The following is a 24,497-nucleotide window of genomic DNA, read 5'->3' on the forward strand; positions in this document are numbered from 1 at the left end:
TCAAAATTTAAACTTAACCCTTTAGTGCTTGGCTAAGGCTAGACAACGGCTCTAAGGCACCTTTAATTACTACTAATAGAGTCAGGCCCTATTCAATTTACCTTAAAAAAAATATTCAGTAAAATAATTTCGGTTTACTAAAAATAATTTCATTTTATCAAAAATAAGTTTAGTTCAGTAAAAATAATTTTAGTTCAGCAAAAATCATTAATTCTAAAGAAGAAATATAATAGAGAATCAGTAAAACTAATTTCAGTTCAATAAAAATAATTTAAGTTCAGCCAAAATAATTTATGTTTAGTAAAATTAATTTAAGTTCAACAAAAATAAGGTGAAGTGAATGGGGCCTAAGTTTATCCCTAACAAAAAATTATACTCTAGACTCTGATACATCTTTTTTTTTATCTATTTAGACTAATACTTTCCCATCTTAGGTGGCACCTCTTAATAGGCAAAATTTGCCGCAACACCCTGAAGTATGGCTTAGGTGCACTGAGCACCCTGAAGTTTGCGTAGTAGCCAAAACACCACCAACGATGGTGTTAGGTGCAACGCATCTTATGCATGCCATAAATGAAAATTTTCGGCAACTTACTTTATCGGGAGGAGGTGAATCTTCACTCTCTAGAACAGTTATGTAGTCTTCCATCCACTTAGCACACATGGATTCACCTCTTCCGATGAAATAGGTGGCCGGAAATTTTCATTTAAGGCATGCATCGCACCTAACACCATAGTTGGTGGTGTTTTGGCTACTACACATAGTTCAGGGTACTAAGCCATATTTTGGGGTGTTGCGGCCAATTTTGCCAACAAAAAATGCAATAAATTTTGGACTTTTGTATTGTCATCTTCAAGTGGGTTTTGATATCCAAAACTCCATTCAAGAATCAAGACTACTGGTAGTCTTTCCAAACAATATTGCTGGAGTTTTGCTGAACACTCGTCTCCAAACTCCCTGAAAACTCACCCTCACGGGCCTCACCTTTACTCTATAGTCTGTACTACCACAACTTGACAAAATTACATTGAAAAAAAATGCCTGAAAACGACCTGCGTCAAAATAGAATTTGGCAACTCACAAGTTCACAGGCTAGAGGTTGCCAAATATCTCATTTTTCTAGAGTTGATTTGTGTGGTAGCGGATTGAGCAGTGTACGGTGTACCCCCAACTAAAGATTGAAGACTGTCTTTAATTGGTTTTTAATTTCTGGTTGTATTACTTTGAAGATCCGATTACAAGTATATAAATACATAACAGTTGCCTAAAGCTGCTTCCTATAATTGCTCCTGAGATCAAGGAGTAATTGATACGATACCGTAAATATTCTAACTTCTAAAAATATTTACAGAATAATTTTCTAACACCCCCTTCAAACTTGCGTCGAAAGATGAACTTACGTCTGCTTCTTTTCCTATTCACTCAAACTAGTCAAAAACGTCTGCTTCTTTTCCTATTCACTCCAACTAGTCAAATTAAAATCAAGAAGACGCGTATGATGTGGCTGTTTGATTCATTCAAACTGTGAAGAATATGTAATGGTTTTGTCAAGTTAACAAAACCGTAGACTTAAACATACTATATACTTCAAACTAAGTATATAAATAAGACTGATCTGATCTGTTACATTGTTGAATTACGATCAATTTTCAACTCATCTTGCAAATTGTTGAGCTTCCATTATCAAAACAAAGTTTGGTATTATCATCTTGCAAAGCCGAGTTAGAACAAGACTAGGAGAAGCAATGAGCTCTAATGGGAGTGAGAGTGACCCAGCTAGTTCCATTAGCTCCGCACTTATTGGTAAAACTTCAACTTCAACTTCACTTTGCAATATTTTGTTTAATTCGAAGTACATTTCATTATTGTTATAGATCCGAGGAAGTCGAGGTTAATCTATGTAATAAACAATTATTGTTTATCACGTGTCATTATGGTAAGTAAATAAACAACTTTATCCAATCATCATCACCACGGACCCTGTTTTTTAAGGAAAAATAAAATTCATAATTTATTACGAAAATATACAGTTATAAACAAAATAGTTTACTATCTCAGAGATCAGCACGTCTTATGTGCGGCTAGCCACACCGTATGACCGCTTGTAAAAGAACAAAATAACTCTATAACACTATGAGTAACTTTTGTAATACTCACCGAGTAACCCCATTAACCCTGACGAAGTAACCCATGTAACACTAACCAAGTTACCCCTATAACAGTTACAAAGTAACCCCCATGATGGTTGGTCACACGATGTGACTAGCCACATATAAGGATTTGTGCTTAGAGATCAACTTGTATTTTCTCATTATTATTTATAAATGTGTATGGAAAGTATTACGAAGTACTATTCTTCATATGTTCTAAATACTCTCTTTGTTCTATTTTAATTTATCCACGTTTCTTTTATGGATTTTTTTTACAGAAATTTGATCACTAACAACTTATAAGTACTCTGTACTCCGTATTATTTTTAGAAATAGGACCCCATTTTATTCTCACAACTGAGTAATATTTTTAAATGTATAAGAAACTAGTAGAGAAAGTATTAATAAATATATTCATCAATAACACTAATTTAATTCGCACGTGATTTTGTAATGCATTTTTGAATGAAGTATCAAATAAAAAAAAAGATATTTAATGCTTATTTGTATCTCCAGGGTTACATGTAACTAACGCTACCCTTTTTAATTAGGAAAAATACACTTTAATAATCCCAACTATTGGCAATTAAGGTTTATTATCTAATAATCACAACTATGGGGTTAGTTTGCCTCAAGTGGTCTCAATGACCCGTAACCCACTGAAAGGGTAGATTTTAATTTTTAATTTTTTAAAAGTCACATGTTAGCACGTGGTAGGTGTAATATTAAAAAAAATTAAAAAAAAAAGAAAGAGAGAAAAAACAAAAACCATTTCCAGCCAGTCAGCCACCCCCTCCACTTCCCCAACCGTTAAACCCTAAGCTAACCCCAGCCCAACCCATCGAAAATCAGTCGGTCGACAACCTCCCACCTCCCTAACCACCTGACAACGGCCGGTCATTCCTTCCCACTCCCGAAACTCACCGTCTGACCTTCTCAATCCCCAAAACTCCACCGCGTTAAATTAAAGAACTAGTAATTTTCTTTCCCATTTTCGACTTTTTGGCATGGGTAGGGGGGTTTTTAGGGCTATTGGTGGGATTTTTGGGGTTGGGGTTGGGTTTTTTGGCTAGTTAGGTGGTTTTTCGGCATGGGTAGGGGTTTTTCAGGGTCGAGGCTACGATTTTGGGGTGGTTATTAGAGGGTTTTCCTGCGCGTCAAATGACGATGGAGGGCGAGAGGATGAATGGTCGGGAAAGGGGTTTGGGCACTGGTCGTTTCGAGGGTCAGGGGAGACGGTCGGCGGGCTGGGGACTACGTTGGGTCTGGTCTTTATGATGGGGGGAGTGGTGGTGGTTATTGTTATGATTTTTGGTTTATATATATATATATATATATATATATATATATATATATATATATATATATATATATATATATATATATCTTTTATTTTAAACCAATCACGTGCTGACACATGGATTGATTACCTGTTATAACAAGTCATTGAATTGGTGTTGATCGTTTGGAATCACTAGAGGCAAACTTATCCTATAGTTGGGATTATTAGATAATAAATCTTAATTGTGATTATTAAAAGTAAATCGCCAATAATTATGAGATTATTAAAGTGTATTTTTCCTTTTAATTACAGTATCACTTTCATACTTTAATTTCATATATCTCATAATTTTAGATCCAATTCTTGATATTCGTTCAACAGAGGTGTGTAAACTTACAAAAATGGTGGGAGTATGTTACAACATGATGGAGATTGGTGACACAATTATATTTATGATATTTCCAATGTGAAACTCCGTAGAAAGTACTTATACTTGTATTAGTTATCTATAGTAATATAAAGAGTGAAAGGGGGTTTTGGGTGATAAATTTTACCTTTTCAAAACACCCCTAATCTTTAATTTCTTTAGAAAAAAAAAACTATCATTTAAAAAAAAAAAAAAAAAAATAACTACCATCTTTAAAATAAAAAAATAAAAATTAAAAAACTGCCATCCTTTTTACGAGTAATTTTTTATTTGTAGGGAAGTCACATCCTACTATTAGCCTCCATGACTTCATCTATCAATTTTAAACCCACTAATATTTTTTCTATTAGAATAATGTAGATAATATTTCAGAAAAAAATAATAAATAAAAAAAATCGATCCATATAGATTTCTTATATTGCTCACGCAATGTGCTTGTGTCTCTTATCTTTTAATATTTATAGAGTGAAATAAGAAATTAATATGTAGATGGAATTATACTCCTTCTGTCCCATAATATATATATGCTTGTTTAACTTTACATTTGTCTAAAAAGAATAACACGAAACTTTCTAAAAGATTGTACAAAGTGTTATTTAATTACAATATTCAATGGGCATGTTGGGGTGAGCCAAGATGGCTTTGAGAGTGTTCATGGAGGCTTTAGGTATGGACAAAGGGATGCAGGTGGTGAGGCTATTATGAATTTTACCTCGTCATATGATTTAATTTTGGCTAATACTTGATTTAAGAAACGGGATTCACACTTGATAACTTTCCGGAGTGGAGAAAATGCAACACAAATAAACTTCTTGCTCACCAAGAGCACGAATAGACAAAGTTACTTAAATTACAAGATCATCCCAGGAGAGAGTGTAATCACCCAACACCGGTTTTGGGTTATAACTATTCGTTGAAAGAGAAGGCAAAGAAAAAAGGAAGACAAGAGGAGCCAAGGATAACATGATGGTGGACTCTAAGTGTTAAGGGTAAAATAACCCGTTGCCACGTGGCCCAATGGCATGTTGACACGTGTCAGCCTCAGAGAGGCCCAACGGGATTCAATCCTCTGCTGACACGTGGCACCTTAACCCTAAAAGGGGAACTGATCCTCTTCCACTATAAATAGAGAAAAATCCTCATTTATTACACATTCATAAATAAAAACACAAAAATCGAGCAATATTAATTGCAGAATTCTCTCTGAATTAGAGAGAAAACCCTTTACATTCTGCATTATATTACATCCGGAAACATTCTAACTTGATCGTCGTAGGTGGAACTCCACCCAACTGGAGTTTCCGTGGTTTTGCAAGTATAGACGGTCGACGCGCATTCTCGGTGTTGTGACTCTCCTGAGGGACTCCGAAAACCCCAAAACATTTGGCGCCGTATGTGGGGAGAGTACTTCCGAGATGGCATCCCACTCTATACCGCCTGGTGAGGGCAAGCGACCTATGGCCGAGACCGAGGTCCACACGGACCAAGATAGTGGTGACGACTATGAGATCAGCACCAACGTGGCCCCAGACGGGTCATTCCAAACTAGACGCACCCGTTCCAAGGAAACAAGGGAACGGGGCGAAGACAAAGCTGATCTCAGCAACCCAACCGGCAAGCCGGCTGGGCAACCCCAGGCGGCAGACGAAACTGCCCCCGTCACCAAAGACGAACTCAGGAAATTCATGACAAGTTTCAAAGGGGAGATCAAGGACATAATAAAGAAGTCAACTGGCTCCAGTAAGGATTAGTCGGCTAAGAAGCCTTCTCCCTCCGGGAAGAATCATATCAAAGATCGGGTGCCAACCCCTCACCCTAAACCAAAGGGGGCAGATAGGCCCCTGATCGACCTATCCAGACTTCGTTTCCCTGAATTAGGGCAAAGGAAGGCCATCCGGCAAGTTCAACCGGATGGGTCAAAAAAGACTTACTCGGGCGCCCGTATGTTCATCTAGGAGAAGAGAAGTCAACAAATGTCTGAGTCGGCCTTAACGTCGACTTACCCAGACATTTTCCGTAATACTTCAATGAAGTATTCGGAGACAAACCGAGAGAGTCAGTCACGCGGCATGTCCGCACGTACTGGCCCTCAGATTATCCAGCCGGCTCCGTATGTGCCCCAACAGCCAAACATGTCGTATGGATCACCATACATGCAACCGGCCCTCTTTGGGGGTCAGGCGGCACAGCAGGTCCAGCCATGGGCTAGCAGCTCCGGCTGCTAAACCTTGGGGAACAGCCGTCGGCGTTCTCCAAGGAGATAACCGAGGCGGCTCAGCCGGCCAAGGCTAAGAATGTGTTGATTGGTACCTATGACGGTACCACCAACCCGGAAGACCACCTAATGGCTTACACCAACCTCATGTACTTACAGGGGTTAGATGACATCGCCTGGTGCCGATGCTTCCCGGCAACATTGAAGGGCATAGCCCAACGATGGTTTGGCAATCTACCAGCCGAATGCATCAACAACTTCAAGACGCTAGCATACCTGTTCGCGTCCAACTTCTCCATGAACATCCTTGCCAAAAATACAAGTCTCAACTTAGGGGCTATTCAGCAGGGAGACAAGGAAGAACTAAGGTCCTATGTTAAGAGGTTCAATTTGATGAGAATTCAGATCCAAGGGTTGTCTGACGAAGTTGCCTATACAGACTTCTTCAAGGGTCTGAAGGACGGGTCGACCTTTAAGTTTGGCCTGGTTAGAAAAAGGGTTGCTACCTCTCCAAGAGGCGTTGATGGAAGCCGAAGCCTACATACAGGCGACGGAACTCTGCGCCATCAAGCACTTGTCAGACCCTAAAAGGTCCGACAGGATAGAGAGCCGATCTGCTCAGGCAGCTAAAAAAGAAGAGACCAAGAAAAGGAAAGAAGTCTGGGCGGCGGAACCTTCTGGTCAGCCTTCCCAGAAGTAAAAAAGAGAGTTGAACCCGTACGTCCCCAAGTACGAGTTCAACAAGGACTGCTCCTCCATCCTAATGGAGATCAAAGACCGGTTGACCATTGCAAAACCGACAGCAATGAAGAGTCCCATCAAAAGTCGGGACAAGAGCAAGTACTATCAATTCCATGAGGATATTGGCCATGACACTGATGGTTGTTATAGCCTCATGAGGCTATTAGACCGGCTGGCTGATGAGGAGGCTTTGAAGTCCTATTTGATGACGTCTAAGGGTAACCAAAAAGCAAACAATGGACAACCTTCCAAGAAGCCGGCTGTGAGCTCTGACACTGATGACGAGCAAATCTTTACCATAGCAGGTGGCTTTACGAGAGGGGGTCCTACCATCCGGGGTAACAAGGATAACATCCGGAAGCTAGTCAACTCAGTGGATGAGGGCAGGTGTCAAAAGACACCTTCCCTGAGGTCCTCATCTCCGAGAAGGATCGGCGCAAGATTAGGCGGCCTCATGATGACCCTATTGTAATCGAATGCAAGGTTTCCAACCAACGAGTGGGCCGAATCCTTATTGATACCGGGAGCTCGTCTGAACTTATAAGCTATCAGTGCTTGGCGAAGCTCAAGTACAAGCCTAGCAGCATGCACAAGGCCTTTCACCCCTTAGTCGGCTTTGGGGGAGGGGTAGTGCATCCGGTGGGGAGAATTGACCTACCCATCCGGCTAGGAGAAAAGGGGGAGGGATGGCACATGGTTGTCAAGTTCTTGGTGGTCGAGGAATTGAGCGTCTACAATCTGATTTTGGGCCGTCCAATCCTCAACGAGTCCAAGGCAGCCATCATCCCATCCCTAATGCTGATCAAATTTGAGAGGGATGATGGAACGGTGGGTTCTCTAAATGGGGATCAGAAGACGGCAAGGGAGTGTTATCTCTCACAAGTCAAGCCTACTGTGGCCGCAGCCGTCCAAGGCGAGGAGCCATCGACCTAGATGACTTCAAGGAAGCCGCGCCTTCTCCCAAAGCAGCCGACTAAAAGAGAAAGGCGGACCACCTAGTGGTCGTAAAAAAGAGAAGCAATAGCAATCACTGATCGGGGAACGATCAGATGATCTCTGTCCTTAGCCGGTTGGTGAAAATATTGACATTGTCTTAGATGATAGCCGTCCGGAACAAACCGTTAAAGTGGGGACGGTTGCTTTTGCGAAGTTGGGTGCAGACTTGCACCAACTGCTGAAGGAATTCAAAGACATTTTTGCCTTTGAAGTGGAAGAGATGCTAGGCGTCAGCCCGGATCTTGTTGTCCAAAAACTTGTCGTGGATCCAAAAAAGAAGTCGGTTAAGCAAATAAAAAGGAACCACGGTGAGGAAAGATCTCAGGCGACAGCTGCCGAGGTCAAGAAGCTACTGGACGCCGGACTCATTCGGCAATGCTACTACCCGGATTGGGTAGCCAATGTTGTCCTTGTGAAAAAGCCGAATGGTACCTGGCGGATGTATGTTGATTACACAGATCTGAACGAGGCATGTCCGAAGGATAGCTATCCCCTTCTAAAGATCGACAACCTCGTCGATTCTACAGCTGGTCATGCCTTGATGAGCTTCATGGACGTCTATTCAGGCTTCCATCAGATACCCTTGTGGAAAAAAGACCAAGAGAAGACGACATTTGTCACTATTCAAGGGTTATTCAGTTATACGGTGATGCCGTTTGGGCTGAAGAATGCACCTGCTACCTTCCAGCGGATGATTGATACAGTCTTCATTAATCAAATTGGGAGGAATGTGGAGGCGTACATTGATGACATGATAGTCAAGTCTAAGCTCCGACAGATCACCTTGCTGACCTTCGATAAACCTTCACTACCCTCAGGCGGCATAAGGTCATGCTTAATCCCAAAAAGTGTGTCTTTGGTGTTGAGTCTCGAAAGTATATCGGATTCTTGATTAATCAAAGGGGGATAGAGGCCAATCCGGAGAAGTTACAGACGGTAATTGACATGAAGTCACCCCGCACTGTCAAGGAAGTCTAAAAACTTATTGGTTGTCTGGTAGCATTGGGGAGATTCCTCAGCCGGTCAAGTGATAAGTGCCAATACTTCTTCCAGGCAATCAAGAAGAAAACTAGATTTGAATGGGGAAAAATGCTGAGGTGGCATTCCAGAAATTGAAGGAGCACCTCCACTCATTGCCACGGCTTTCCAGCCCTCTAGTAGGAAAGGTTCTCTATATGTATTTGGCCGTCTAAGATCACGCCCTCAGTGTCGTTCTCCTAACTGAGAGAGAGGCATACAGCTCCCGGTCTATTTCATTAGCCATGTTCTTTGAAATGCTGAGCTGCAGTACCCCTTGGTTGAAAATTTTAGCCTCGCCTTGTTCATGGAAGTCAAGAAGTTGAAACCATATTTCTTGGCACATCCGGTGGTGGTCTAAACAGATCAACCCCTCAAGCGGCCAATGACAACCTTTGAGTCATCCGGTAGAATGCTCAAGTGGGCTATTGAAGTGCAAAGTGTGGAAATCACCTTCGAACCTAGAAAGGCAGTGAAGGGTCAGGCGTTCGCTGACTTCATTGTGGAAATGACAAGGTCGGCTCAGCCGGACAATGTTGATCAGGTCTGGAAGGTTTATGTAGACGGGAGCTCTACTATGAACGGCTGTGGTGCAGGCGTGATTTGCAAGTCTCCGGAAGGGGACTAGTATGAATATGCACTACGGTTCAAGTTCCAAGCCTCGAATAATTAGGCGAAGTATAAGGCCTTGCTAGCCGGTATCCGCATGTGTAAGGCGGTAGGGGCAAGAAAAGTCGACGCCTACTTAGATTCTTAGTTGATCGTTAGTCAATACCATAGTGACTACGAGGCCACCCATCCGACTATGATCAAGTATCTAAAGGCGGTCAAAGACGAGGCCGGGACACTTGATGAATTTCATCTAAGTCAGGTGCCCAGGTCGGAAAATAATCAGGCGGATGCATTATCTAAGTTGGCATCATCCACCACTTGTGATGCGCCTAGGTCAGTCTTTTGGGAAGTCATGGAAAAAAGAAGCATTGAACATGATCCCATTGGAGTTCTTGACAAAAGCTCTACCTGGATGGATGCCATCCGGGCTTACGTGGCAGACGGCAATTTGTTGGATGCCCCTTCAGAAGCGGCTACGTTAAAAAAGCGAGCCATAAGTTTTAAGATTTACAAGGGGGAACTATTCAGGTTGGGTTACCTCCGGCCGTTGCTGAAATGTGTTACCCATGAAAGGGGGAAAGAGGTTCTAGAGGATCTGTACTCAGGCTTTTGTGCATCACATATAGGCAGCAGGACTCTAGCTAAAAGGGTCAGGCGGCAAGGCTACTTTTGGCCCACTCTTGAGGCAAATGCCATGGAAATGGTGAAAAAGTGTGACAATTATCAAAAATTTGGTCGGCTCATACATCGTCCAGCCACTGACTTAATGGCTATCTAGAGCCCAGTTCCATTTGCAAAATGGGGCATGGACATCCTAGGTCCATATACGCCTGCCACAGGCGGGCGGAGGTACATCTTGGTGGCTGTAGATTACTTTACCAAATGGGTTGAGGCAGAGGCGGTCAGGGGCATTAAGACAAAGGATGTCATCTCTTTCATCTGGAGAAACACCATCACTTGGTTTGGGGTACCTATGTCTATGGTCTTTGATGATGGCCCTCAATTTGAAACGCCTACCCTCAAGAGCTGTTTGGGAGATCAAGGGATCTCACAATGTTTTGCATCAGTCGCTCGTCCCCAAGCAAACGGCTAAGTTGAAGCCTTCAACAAGCTCTTCTCAAACGACATTAAGAAAAAGATTGAAAGGGTTGGCGGTCTATGGGAAGATGAGTTGCCTCATTTCCTATGGGCCATCAGAACAACTAAAAAAGGGGCAACCGGTGAAACCCCGTTCCTCATGGCATACGACGCTAAAGCTGTCCTGCCAATTGAACTTTATGAGCCAACACTCCGAATCATGCTCTATCATGAAGAGACAAATTGGGAAGCCATGCGTCTAGCATTGGATTCACTTCCGGAGCGCAGGGGCAATGTCGCCTTGTGTCATGAGATATACCGTTTGAGACTGACAAGGGCCTACAACAGAAGAGTACACAAACGCCCCCTCAAGGTGGGGGACTTTGTGTTACAAAAAATGGAGGCAAGTGGTATGGAAAATGAGCAAGGAAATTTAATCCCTAATTGGGAGGGCCCCTACCGAATTTTTGAAGAAGTTAAAGGTGGCACCTACCGCCTGGAAACTCTAGACGGCAGGCAGCTAGTCAGAATCTGGAATGTAGATAACTTGAAAAAGTATTACTTCTAAGGACTTGTAAATTTTTTGTAAATAGAGTATATTAATGAAAGAATGCTTTATTTCCAATTTATTTTGTAAGAGTCCCATCTATGCAATGCACAACCGGGACACTGTCTGCTCTAAACTGAGTAGTAAGCTAAGTATCGAACTTAGCTATTCATAAGGCCAATGGCCAAACGTATTTTAAACCGCCTGCTCCAAAATGAGCAGGCATCCGGCGACGCCCATTTGGGTGAATTCATCGAAGAGAACATCTCCCATTCGGGTGGTACATTGTTCTACAGATCATACCTCAAACGGCTTTAACTGACAGTCTAGGTTAAAGATAACTATTGGTCGTTCGAATGATCAGTCGAAATCAAGATACAACCGGCCGTTGCTACAAGGCAACACAGACGGTAATTTACATCTTGGTCAAATGTAGCCGGCTTTTACCAAAAAACACTACAATTGGATACAAACTCAAAATAAGCAAGGTCAAAACCTTAGCAATTAACCCACTACTTGGTTATGATGCATACGTCCGGCCAAGGGCCGCCTGCATACCAACAAACGGCACTGTTGTATACCTAAAGGGTAATACGCAGCCGTTTAAAAGAATAATCTAGGTTGGCCTTAGCTAGCACCGCCAGCTAATCCAACTTAGAGTAATTTTATTTTTATTTTTAAAAAAAAAAAAACAACCGGTCAAGGACCGCCTATCTATTCGACCGGATGCTTGTATGGACGGCTACCTGCTTAGAGTTGGATTAACTATAAGCAAACAACCGTCCAGGGGCAGGTGGAGCCAATGCATCCAGCATACCGCATTCCAGCTGCTCTTCCAAGGGAAGGGGAAGAGACCCTGTAAAATTTGCTTTTCCAGCTGCTCCACTTAGACGGCTTATCCAACATCATCATATACTCCGGATGCGTGGTCAATGTATACCACGCATTCCAGTCGCCTGGGGCATGGCTGAGGCAGTGCATATGTGCAAACGCCTCCCAGCTAGGGGTTATGTCTTGCATCTCGTAGGCGGCGATGTATCCAAGTATGTTCACCCATGAGTTGGGTGTTAGCTGCCAGACGCCAAGGTCGTAACTCCTTAGAATGGACTTTATTGTGTTATGGAGGGGGAACCGGAGGCCTTCTTTGAATGCCGCCTCATAACAGCCGAAGTAATCATCGACATGATCTAAGTCGTCATCCCAGACGACAGTTGCCTTTATAGGCGGCACGACAACCTCCTATCCTTCCCCAACTGGGTGCTTTTCCAAAAAGGCCGGAAGGGTGGTGTTAAAGTAACCACGTCCCGGGCGCTCATATACGCCTTTGTTGGATTGTTTATAGAGGGCCACTTATATACCTCATCATCCTATTGAGGGGCATCCGGCTCCATGGTTGTCTTCGTAGATTCAGATTGTTGGACGGTCTCTTCGCTGTCTAAACTCTCAGATTCCTCCAGATCTCATCTCCGGGCGTGCTAGGTACACCTGGCTTGTCATAAGGTACATCATCAGCCGGAGCTTCGGCTAAGCTGTCTGACTGATATTCGGGGTCTACAGCCATCAATTTAGTCTGAGTCATTCTGTCCTGCACATGAACAGAGACGGTCGGATTCGCAGAAGAGTAAGGGTGGTCCAAACACCCCCAGACGGCATCCCCAGTCTTAGACTCAGCCGTGTCCGGTGACCGGTTGACAAATGTCCTAGGTCGTGATGTGTATGTGTTGGGCGAGTTCATTATCTCTAACAACCTATACAACCGGAAAAAGCGCAAAAAAGTTGCAGGGGCAGAGACGGTACCTTTGAAGCTGTAAGAAATCTGAAGAAAGTTAACTCCTCGAAGTCAGCAGCCGGTAATATTCTTTGTTGCTTGGAGATGCCCCAGACGGTGTCCCGGACATACCCCTTTGAATAGCAACTAAAATTTGCAAAAGACCCAACCGTTTCTCTGAAATGCGGCTTGAAGATACCCCAGACGGTAGTGACCGGCTGTGGGTGTATTGAGAGCTAGGGAAAATAAACAGGTGGTCAAGCGGTTTTGAAGAAAATGGCTTGAAGATGCCCCAGACAATAAAGACCGGCTGTGGGTATATTGAAAGCAAGTGAAGAAAATTTACTAAAGTCAGGTGGTATTTGAGAGTATTGAGGAAAGAACACTCAGACGGTGTCCGGATGAGTATAGAAAGAGGAAGTGGTTGAGTGCAAAAGCAGCCGGTATCAGAGCTTTTCTCTCATGAAGATTTTGTGAAAATTTGCAAAGTGTTGCAAATGAGGGTGAAAGGTTTCTATTTATAGAAGGAACCAAAAGGCGAACCGTCGCTTCCCCTTCAAATTCAAATTCGAAATTCGAATTCAAAAAAAATGGAGGAAATGAGACAAACTGTCACCTTCCCAGAATGTGACACATGTTACAGGTGCCACGTGGCAAGCCACGTCACACCTGTGAGGGGAAAATGTTTAGGGTAAAATTACCCGATGCCACGTGTCCCAATGACATGCTGACACGTGTCAGTCTTAGAGAGGTCCAACGGGATCCAATCCTCTTCTGACACGTGGCACCTTAACCCTAAAAGGGGAACTGATCCCCTTCCACAATAAATAGAGAAAAAATCCTCATTTATTACACATTCATAAATAAAAACACAAAAACCGAGCAATATTAATTGCAGAATTCTCTTTGAATTAGAGAGAAAACCCTTTACATCTTGCATTTTATTATATCCGGAAACGTTCTAACTTGATCATCGGAGGCGGAACTCCACCCAACCGGAGTTTCGTGGTTTTGCAGGTACAGACGATCGACATGCATTCTCGCTGTTGTAACTCTCCCGAGGGACTCCAAAAACCCCGAAACACTAAGGGATGCAAACGCTAAGGTTTTTACAAAAAAGGTAACCAAGGAAGCGGATTGAGATAGAGAGGTAGATCCAGACAAGACTTAATTACAAATGAAGAACTGTTTCTCGAGAGTGGTCAAACTGATCATAGGGGAATTAAGGGGGAGAAATTTGATGCAGAGAGATACTCCGTGGTGGAATAATGATATGAAAGTATTAATTAAGCAAAAAAGGGTATGGAGCGACGAAACCTTTGCAGCGTATAAGGAGGCTAAGAGTAAGGAAAAGGAAGCTTTTCGCCATGTGAAAAAAAAAAGGCTTATCATGAGGTTTATAAAAATATTGACTCCGGCTAAGAAGAGAGAAAAGATCATTTATAAAATGGCGAAGAAAAGACAAGATGCAAGGAAGGATATTAGAATGGTAAAGTATGTTAAAGATATGAACCAATGAGGACATCAAGGATAGGTGAAGAGGGGTACTTCAAAGAATTGTTTAATATAATGGAAGTAATGGAGTTGTGACAGGAGATACCTCAGTGAGTGATGAAGAAATCGACATGGACTATATGCGGAGGATTAGGAGATTAAAGGTGGAGATTTCACTGAAGAAGATGAAGAAGCCTAAGAAGGTGGTTGGCCCTGATGGTAAACCGATAGAGGTGTTGAGATGTTTGGGTAAAATGGGTAAGATTGGTATTGATTGGGTCAAAGACCTCTTTAACAAGATATGGAGGGCTACAAGGATTCCGCAAGATTGGAGGAAGAGCACCTTGGTCCCGGTCTATAAAAACAAAATAGACGCTTAAGATTATTCTAATTAACTATCGAAGGATCAAGCTTATGAGTCACACTATGAAGTTGTGGGAAAGAGTGATTGAACATAGGTTGAGGGCATGCACAAGTATTTCGGATACCCAATTTAATTATGTGCCTGAGAGATCTACTTTTGTAGCAATCCATTTGATAAGACAAATAATGGAGTTTTATAGGGTAAAGAAGAAGGATCTTCATATGGTCTTTATTGATTTAGAGAAGGCATATGGGTTGACAAAAGAATTTCTTATTACAATTGTATTGCATCAAGGGACTACATTAAGCCCTTTTTTTCTTGTAATGGTTCCAGATGAAGTAACTAGACCAAATCAAGATGAAGTTCCATGGTGTATGCTGTTTGCGGATGATATCGTTTTTGTGGATGAAACTAAAGATGGGGTTAATGCCAAGTTAGAGCAATGGAGGAAAAGGTTGGAATCTTGAGGATTGAAGCTAAGTCGCAGTAAGACTGAATTTTTGGTATGCCGCTTTGGTACTTAGAGGAGGACAAGCAATGATGTTGTGAGTTTGGATGGAAAGGCCTTGACCGTACCATGAGTGATTGTTTAAATATCTTAGGTCGATCATCCTAAAAAATGGTGACATTAATCAAGACGTGGCCCACAAGATTAAGTCGGGGTGGCTTAAGTGGAGAGCTGCCATGAGAGTGTTATGTGACCGAAACATTCCCTTATAGTTGAAGGGAAAATTCTACAGGACTGCCATAAGACTAGTGTTGTTGTATGGTACAGAATGTTGGGCTTCTAATAAGAAGGAGCATATTAAAAATATAGAGGTTACGGAAATGTGCATGTGTAAGGTGGATGTGCGGGAACACTCTAAGAGATATAATAAAAAATAATAAGGTTATTCGCAAGAAAGTAAGTGTAGCAGGCATTGCAAACAAACTAAGGGAAAATCGAATGTGTTGGTTTAGGCATGTAAGATGGAGACCTAGGGGTGCACCGGTACGAAAAGTGGAAGAGTGGGACCATGGAGGGATTAAACGAGGGAGAGGGAGATATAAAAAAAATGAATTGGTTAGAAGAAGTTAGGAAGGATATGAACTACATGGATTTGCATAAGGATGGATGAGGCATTGGATGGAGGAGGAAGATTTTTGTCGATGACAACACAAAATAATCAAATTTGGTTCATATAGCCGACCTTACTTATGGGATAGATTAAGGCTTTGATTGATTGATTTATTGAGGAACATAAAATGAAAAAAAAAGGTATGTAGGATGGTATTATGCTCGTTTTGTCCCATAATATAATAGTGTCCATTTCACTTTTCTTGGTTTCCAAGCTATGTCTTTTACCATCAATACCTTATTCATGCATTAACGAATTATAAAAGTTGATATTATATAAAACTAAGGGTACGTTTGAAATTACTGTGATTTTCTGATTTTTTGGTTTTTTGTTTTTAAAATCATATAATATATGTCCAATAATGAATAAAAAGTTAGTCAAACTTATTAAAATCATGATAATTTTGAAAACTGACAACAGAATAGTGAAAACACATTTTTCTTGTTTCTTATTTCCTGTTAACGATGCCAATCAAGCCCTAAATTAAACATTTCTTAATTCTTAAATAAACATATAAATGTCAAAGAGAATTTTTGGTTAAACTTTTTTAAGTTTGACCTAGAAATAGAAATATTTAGGCAATATATTACGTGACTTACAGAGTGCTACATACAAAGTATTTTGTTAACTAAGATGGTCCATTGCATAAATTATCGCAGCTTCGGTCGTTGTGAGTGCGATTGCTACTATAGCAATAGTGATGGCAATAATCTACTGCTTAAAGAGGACAGGGGATGCACTCCCAAAATATGCACAAGCTCAATTGACCGTTGGACGTAATAACTCTAGCAAACAACAACAGAATTACAATTTTAATCATGAAGCAAACATTACTTACGCAACCATGGAGCGATTCCTTGGTGACATAGCACGAGAGCAGCCTACTCGATTCTCAGCGACCGAGCTTACTCAGTGCACCCGAAACTTTACTAAGGTACGTACTCACTATAGCTCTTAGGCAACCTGACCTTGTGTGTGCTTAATATATAGTTTTATTTGGGCTTATAATTGTGTACAATTATTAAAAAGTGATTAAAAATCGACTTGGCTTGTATGCAAGTAACAAAGAAAATGATGTACTTCCTTTATTTCCTTTAAATGCAAAGTACTTTCTTGACACATTTTCTTAGAAATTGATTAAAATACATTGATAAACGAGCCACTTTATCAAAATATTTAATTTGAGCACTAAAATTGAAGAAGGTAGGGCTAGAAAATATTTGTATTAATTATTTTTTATTATTTTATCCACTTAAATGGATTAATCTCTTTCTCAACGTGCATGTATGCTAAAAAGGTGGGTTTCATTTAAAAGAAAGCGACAGAAGTATTTGATAATTTGAAGATGGGTTGCATGTAAAAGTGCGTGCTAAGAAGGTGGGTTGCAAATGGATTACTTCAATTCGTATATTTCCGGAAATTCATTTTTAAAGAAAATAATTTTTCAATGGAAAATAGAATTGTAAAAAGGGTTTCCTTTGTTTGTTTGACTATAAGAAAATATGTTTGACTATAAGAAAATATTTTTCTATCAAAATAAAACAAACCTTAAAGTTGAGCATGACCAACTCAACCTGACTAAAATTTGCTTAAAATTGCAGCACCTAGCTAATGAACTTCGACAAACCTACAAATTTCGATTAATCAACCATTGCACAACCCGTTTGACTCGAAACATACAAAAAAAAAAAAAAATTAATTATGCAATTCGATTGATATTTTGAGCAGGTATTAGGATCTGGTGGATTTGGAGTGGTGTACAAAGGAAAGTTTCCGAATGGTATTCATGTCGCGGTAAAAGTATTGAAAGAGAATGTAAGTAAGAAGGTTGAAGAACAATTCATGGCAGAAGTAAGCACTATGTGTAGAACATATCATATTAATCTCGTAAGGCTTTATGGTTTTTGTTTTGATCCAACAATGAAAGCCTTAGTTTACGAGTATATGGAACAAGGATCTCTTGATAATCTATTATTTCGTCAAAAAAGTAATAACATTATGTATGTAGCATTGGACAAGTTACAAGACATTGCAATTGGTACGGCTAGAGGTATGGCATATTTACATGAAGAATGCCAAAAGAGAATCATTCACTATGACATTAAGCCCGGGAATGTACTATTAGATGCAAGGTTAAATCCGAAGGTGGCGGATTTTGGCCTAGCAATGTTATGCAATCGAGACAACACACACGTTGTTATGTCAGGTTGTCGAGGAACTCCAGGGTACGCTGCTCCAGAGTTATGGACTCCCTACCCGGTCACTCACAAATGCGATGTTTACAGCTTTGGAATGCTTTTATTTGAGATTGTAGGGAGAAGAAGAAACCATGACACTAATCTTAGTGGGACTAGCCAAGAGTGGCTACCGAGGTGGGCGTATGAGAGGTTCGACAAGGGAGAGTTAGCGGAGATGTTGTCGCTTGTAGGCATCGAAGAGGACGATAAGGAGAAGGCAGAAAGAATGGTGAAGGTTGCTCTTTGGTGTGTACAATACTTGCCAAATGCAAGACCTATGATGAGTTCTGTTGTAAAGATGTTGGAAGGAGGGATTCCGATTGATTCACCACCAAATCCATTTGCTCATTTGCAAGATAATATCGGGTTAATTAGTGAAGGTGATAGTAATTCATCATCAACTAAAAGCACTTCTCCATTACTCAAATCTGAGAGCAGCAAATTGGAGATTCAAATAGCCAATACTTACTGATTGTTATTATATATTATTTAAGCATGTCTAATTTTATGTAAGTATGATTGAGAACATATGCACACTTAAAAATACCTTGGTAACCCTATCATATCTTCCTCTGTTCTTTTTTAGTTTACCCGTTTTGATGTTTACAATATTCACCACCTCTCCTTTGACCGTCTTTTGTGAATACCTCTCCTTTGAGCATCTTTTGTGAATATGTAAGGAAAAACGTATTCATGTGGGATCTTTTTGAATTAATCTCAATAATTATTATCATAATATATAAATTTTATAATTTTTACTTATGGAGAATTAAAGTGTTGATCTTCTAATTTTGCATTGACAAACGTGATGAAATAAATAAGTCAAGTAAAAAAGAACAAAGAAAGGAAGTATACCAAATAAAGGATAAGGAAAATTATTTTAGGATTTAAACATGTGTACAATGTATCTATCGTATCTATCACTCACTTTCAACTAATAATCCGATTGAGAATGGCCGAACAGGAAGTGATCATTCTTACTTCTATTTACAACTTTCTTTAAATAAAGATGCAAAATTGCTAAGTAGTGCTCAACTTTTATATGAAATAAAAAATGGTGAAGTGTTAGCGTTATTCCATTTTGTATGTCCCGATTAATAAAGGTATATTGGAGGTACAACTAGCATATCAAAATTTTGAGTAGCTAATTGCCTAATTGGATCTCGAAGCTTTTCACTTGTAGGAGTAATAATGGTATTACTATTCTAGAATCGATCACCTTCTAATAATATAAAACTAGTGTGAGGCACGGAAGTTGCATTGAATTACCGATTTGATTAAAAAAATTCTTTATCATTTTTTTTTTATGGTTTTTGTGCGTGTCAACTATATAATATAATTGTGGTATTATGAATTAATAAAGCATATGTTGCTTGAGTATGTTGAACATAATGTTACTAATTTTTTTTATTATTTTTTTTTATTAACTCTCCATTGTTTGGGAAATGTTCATTCTATTCCTCTTAAATTTTTTTTTCATGTTCATTTTTTCCCTTTTATTTTGTGCGTGTCATTTATAGTTGTATTTATATAAACAACATGATTTATTATTGGCTAAGATGGTAATGAGTTTGATCTTGTTCCCCTAAGGTTTAGTGTTCGAAACCCATGACATACCCTTTGTAAAATGCTGATGACATGTTGTTAAGTGATGATGTGGCACATAAATGTTTTTAATATAAAAAGTATAGTTTGTTTTACTGGAAGTCTGGTTATTAGCAAAATGGCAGTGTCTGGTATGTGCGCTAAATTTAGGCAATACTAAATACAAAATAATAACTAGTGAAATCGGTGTATAGTTTATATATGTGGTATTATTACACCTGAAATAAGTAAGCACTACTGTTATACAATAAGTTATCGTAAGTTTGTATAATTGTATCATACATAGATATATTACCAAAAAGATATATCAAATCTCACCATTATGAGCTTTATGGGATATGATACACTTTGTAGCTAGCAAGGTAGCTTTTCAAGCCTAGATAACCTTTACATGATTCTAAAGACAAATACTTTGTTAAATAATTATATTATCAAGGAAAAATGGTACTTAGAGATTGAAAATTACTGTTATACAGAAAAAGACTGCCATTAAGCTATATTAACTACTTAGCTTGATCACTTTTAGTATGTGGCCCTGGCCGTTGTCCCGAATACTTATTTTAGAGAGTGTACTTATTTGTGGCATGTTTAATAATTATAATAATTGTAGCATTAAATTTAGTAGTACCTTTTACAGAAAAAAAAATTATTGAGACGCTTTTTAAGTGAAAAAAAAAAATATTAAAACCGAATATGAAGAATACATGTTTCAAAAGGTTTGATGGTAAATCAATGGTAGACTAAAAAAATTAATGATATATGGTCATATTTATATTTATAATTATAATTACGTGGTTATTCGTATAGGAGTAAAATTTTATTGTTAGTTGGATATTCATATTAATTGTAATATGTGGTGTTTTGTTATATGTAAAATTCTTTTGTCAATAAAAAGATTTTTATTTTCAAAAGAATTATAAATTATTTTATTATACTTTTTTTTATCCTAAACAAATCTATTCAATCTAGCTAATCTAACGTGGCATCTAATCTAATCACAATAATATATATTTGTCGCCTACGTGGCTCGACACTTGGCGAAAAACTGAAATGCCAAGTGTCGTTGTCTCGTGGCCTGACTGCGAGACCGGCTTTGTCAATAAAAAGATTGTTTTTTTCAAAAGAATTATAAATTATTTTATTATACTTTTTTATCCTAAACAAATCTATTCAATCTAGCTAATCTAACGTGGCATCTAATCTAATCACAATAATATCTATTTGTCGCTTACGTGGCTCGACACTTGGCGAAAAACTAAAATGCCAAGTGTCGCTGTCTCGTGGCCTGGCTGCGAGACCGACTTTATTTATTAGTGTTAATGGTTTAAACTAACATTAAAATAAAGATAATGTCAACATTAAACTTGGAAATTTAGCAAACTAATAGTATTGTAGTTTGTGGAGACTTGCCCACTACGGCAAAGTTGTATTAAATATGCCAACAATTTAAACTAACATTAAAAAAAGATAAGATCAACATTAAACTTGGAAATATAGCAAACTAATAGTATCGTAGAGACTTACTTCTTCATCAGCTAGGATCATGTCAATTCTCATAAACGAATTGTTCCTCCTTGGGTTTAATACTTCCCACAATCTAGTGATCCTTACTTTTAAAGTCCAATCTTGTTTGTCGTTATTGATTTCTAGATCCTTGATCAAATTATAATATACTGAAAACTAATTGTAGTATTAAATTTAGTAGTACTTTTTATCGTTTGTTGCTTCCATTCATCTTAAAATAAACTGAATAAAATAATAATATGATTAGCATAAAAAAATATATTGAAACCGAGATTAGAAATCACAAACATAAACAAAATTAATATATGAAGAATACCTGATTGAAAAGCTATGATGATAATTCAATTTAGACAAATAAAAATTAATGACACATGACCATATTTATAATTATGAATATGTGTTATTCGTATAAGAGTAAAATTCTATTGTTAATTGGATATTCATATTAAATATGATATATGGTGTGTTGCACCAAGTAAAATTCTATTATCAGTTGGATATGATGTCAACTTATGATAAGTATAATTAAAATTTTCTATCATTAATAAAGATAATCTATTAACTATTACTAAAATAAAACGTTGCTGACATCATCATCGTCCCACATGTCGCTCACATAATAAATTTTTTCCCGCCTAAATGCAAGGATGATGTCATCTTTTAATTTTTTTTTTTTTTGGAGCTACCATATTTAACAATTTTGAAATTTGAATATTATTAGCTTTTACATTACAACTACAACCTATCAATTTAACTTTAAAAAATGAAACAATTGTAAATAGCACACTAATAAAAGGACTCCTACATTGAAATGTGTATTAGACGACGTTGAATAGGTATTATATCATAATATTGATGAAAATCTAAAACTATAAAATTACAAATATTTTTGTACAAAATTCATAATTCTTATTCATATTCATATTTATCTATTTTTTTTTAAATGTACAAATTATAAAAATAAACTTGCATGTTGTAACCTAGTTTTTTCCTATTCTTTATGTGCATATAGTTGTATATATGGCAATAATTCAAAGTAACAAAGTAAATAAGATAAGCTCTGCCCTTATTAAAATAAATTTTAAAAAAAAAATTCAAAGCAAATACAATCATCATCCACAATGAAAAATTAATCACACGTTACATGGGAGTTGTTATAGGGGAAAATATCTTTGATATTATTATGATGTGATTTAGGAGGATATATATTTCTTTTTATATAATAACTTTTTAATCTTATCTAAAAAAAATTATCTAAAATTCGCTTACGTGTCATTAAATATCTATTTATAGCCTACGTGGTGTGACACTTGGCGAAAAACTGCAATGTCAAGTGTCGCTGTTTCGTGGCCTGACTGCGAGGATGGCTTCATATATTAGTGATATATGATATAATAAGTACTTGATCTTAAATCTAGACATCATTAAAAACGTGCACATAGCAGAAATATGAACATATAAGTAAACAACAATACAACATGTGTGCCAGCGATTCATGCCTATAAATATAGGACAATTAATTCCTAATCACTCACAAATAAAACTCATAAACACCCAATTCAAAGGGAAAGTAGCCTTGTAAAAACAGAAATGTCATCAACAAAAAATTCAAGCAAGGTAGTTCGCACAGAGAGTTTATTAGATGAATACCACATCTATTTCTCTCATGTGTTGTCTCCATTGAAGAGGAAGCCGAGGGGCGACTCGGGCTGCACGACAAAGGCGCAGCCCAACCAGCAGTACAGAGTTGATGAAGGCGATGTTAATGCCAAAGCAGAGGATTACATTAAGAAAAGACATCAGAAGTTTGTGCTTAGCAAATGGATTTCCAGGAATTCTACTTGATTGATATGCAATAGTTGATCAACTAGATATTAAAAGGATTAATAGTATTATAATGTATTTTTTACAAGGGACTTACTTATGAAAATTAGCATAGGACTTCTACATTGTTTCAGAGGTGCCTGATTATAGTTCATTTATAATAATTAATTTTGGTTTGGCTAATCCTCGAGTTTATATTGCTTTGAAATATTGAAGGACTTGTTGGGATAATCTTCCCAAATCACAATCAGCTAGTAGCTAAGTAGTATTATTATTGTTATTGATTAATTGATAATAATTAATGTAATAAGAAATGAAAAAAAAAAAAAAAAGAAAGAAAAAGAATAGAAATGAATGAAGTGTAATGGTGGTTGGAATTGAAGATGGACTTGAAAGTCTAATTGTGGTAGAAGGTTGAATTTGTTAAACTTGCATTTACTTGGCAAGTTGGTGGTAAGCTCCTAGATGGAATAGCAAATGGTATTTGGCTATTTACTCCCTCCGTTTCGTAATAACTGCAATAGTAGACATTGTACAAAGTTGTAGGATATTTATAGGGTAGGGATCATAAGGTGAATTTTATAATATAAAGAATAGTTAGTGAATGAAAATATATTTAATTGTTAGTAGGAGAGAGATAAAAATAAAGTAAAAAAAGGTTTATAAGTAGGGTTTGTAGAAGAAAGAAATAATAAACATTTATGCGAGAGGGGTTAGTAAGAGAGAAAAATAATAAAATAGTTATGGATGCTTACCAAATTAAGAAGTGTTATAATTATTACAAAATGGAGAGAATACATATTAAAAGCATTTGCCATAGGAAAATGATGTGAAATAACCAAGCTAGCACGTGAGAGTGCATCAAAAGCATCTCAAAAGAGAAGTACTAAGGCTGTAGTGGTGAGGGAGGAACAGGTGAAAGGCAAGCACAATAGTATAAGTGTGCCGGGGTATTTTTAGGATGATTATAACATTGTTAAGGGTATTTATTGTAAACTATCCTAAATATGGAGTACATTGTATATGATATTATTGTTAATAAAGTTGTTTCGTCGTTGGAGATAAGGGTGGTAATTATTTGTCCACTTATTATTGAGGAGGGGTTTTTCACGTAAAAATATTGTATGTTAGCTTTGTCAGATCACTCCATATTTTATATACTTTCTACGCTCTCATCTTAAATTTTGTAGTATCTTCCCCTCTTGTTGCAATATTATAGGAATGGAGGAAGTATTATTCTTCCTGGTATTGTATTTAATTATCTGTTGAATCATCCCTGACAAGATTAGTTTGGGCTTTTTGACTCTTATTTACTTTGTTTATCTTTAGTTGACATGTTTTGAATTTTACAATAGCTATTCTTAAAATAAATAAATAAAATAGATATTCTTACACTCTTCTTTACTACTCATATTTTTGTAATTTATTTGTAAGGAAAAATATAGTCATGCTTGATGTTGTTAGATTTATATGTCCCGGTAAATACTTAGAAAATATC

The 24,497-nt window shown here is 38.1% G+C and overlaps 1 protein-coding gene across 1 annotated transcript; it reads left to right on the forward strand.

The window, feature by feature from the left end:
• Positions 1-810: 810 nt before the first annotated feature.
• LOC110709445 (rust resistance kinase Lr10-like) lies at positions 811-18,609 on the forward strand. The gene is made up of 3 exons (XM_021887662.1): positions 811-1,804; positions 16,469-16,743; positions 17,538-18,609. Exons 1-3 carry the CDS (start codon positions 1,747-1,749, stop codon positions 18,516-18,518), a joined length of 1,314 nt encoding a protein of 437 aa, XP_021743354.1. The 5' UTR covers positions 811-1,746; the 3' UTR covers positions 18,519-18,609.
• Positions 18,610-24,497: the final 5,888 nt, after the last annotated feature.

The sequence above is a fragment of the Chenopodium quinoa genome, unplaced genomic scaffold (genome assembly GCF_001683475.1).
Source record: "Chenopodium quinoa cultivar QQ74 unplaced genomic scaffold, ASM168347v1, whole genome shotgun sequence".
Taxonomy (NCBI): Eukaryota; Viridiplantae; Streptophyta; class Magnoliopsida; order Caryophyllales; family Amaranthaceae; genus Chenopodium; species Chenopodium quinoa.

Bases quoted from the DNA above. Each gene is read 5' to 3' on its own strand.
- LOC110709445 (XM_021887662.1), top strand. From the start codon at position 1,747: ATGAGCTCTAATGGGAGTGAGAGTGACCCAGCTAGTTCCATTAGCTCC. The intron at 1,805-16,468 runs GTAAAACTTCAA...AAATTATCGCAG, and splicing joins CATTAGCTCCGCACTTATTG to CTTCGGTCGTTGTGAGTGCG. The intron at 16,744-17,537 runs GTACGTACTCAC...TATTTTGAGCAG, and splicing joins GCACCCGAAACTTTACTAAG to GTATTAGGATCTGGTGGATT.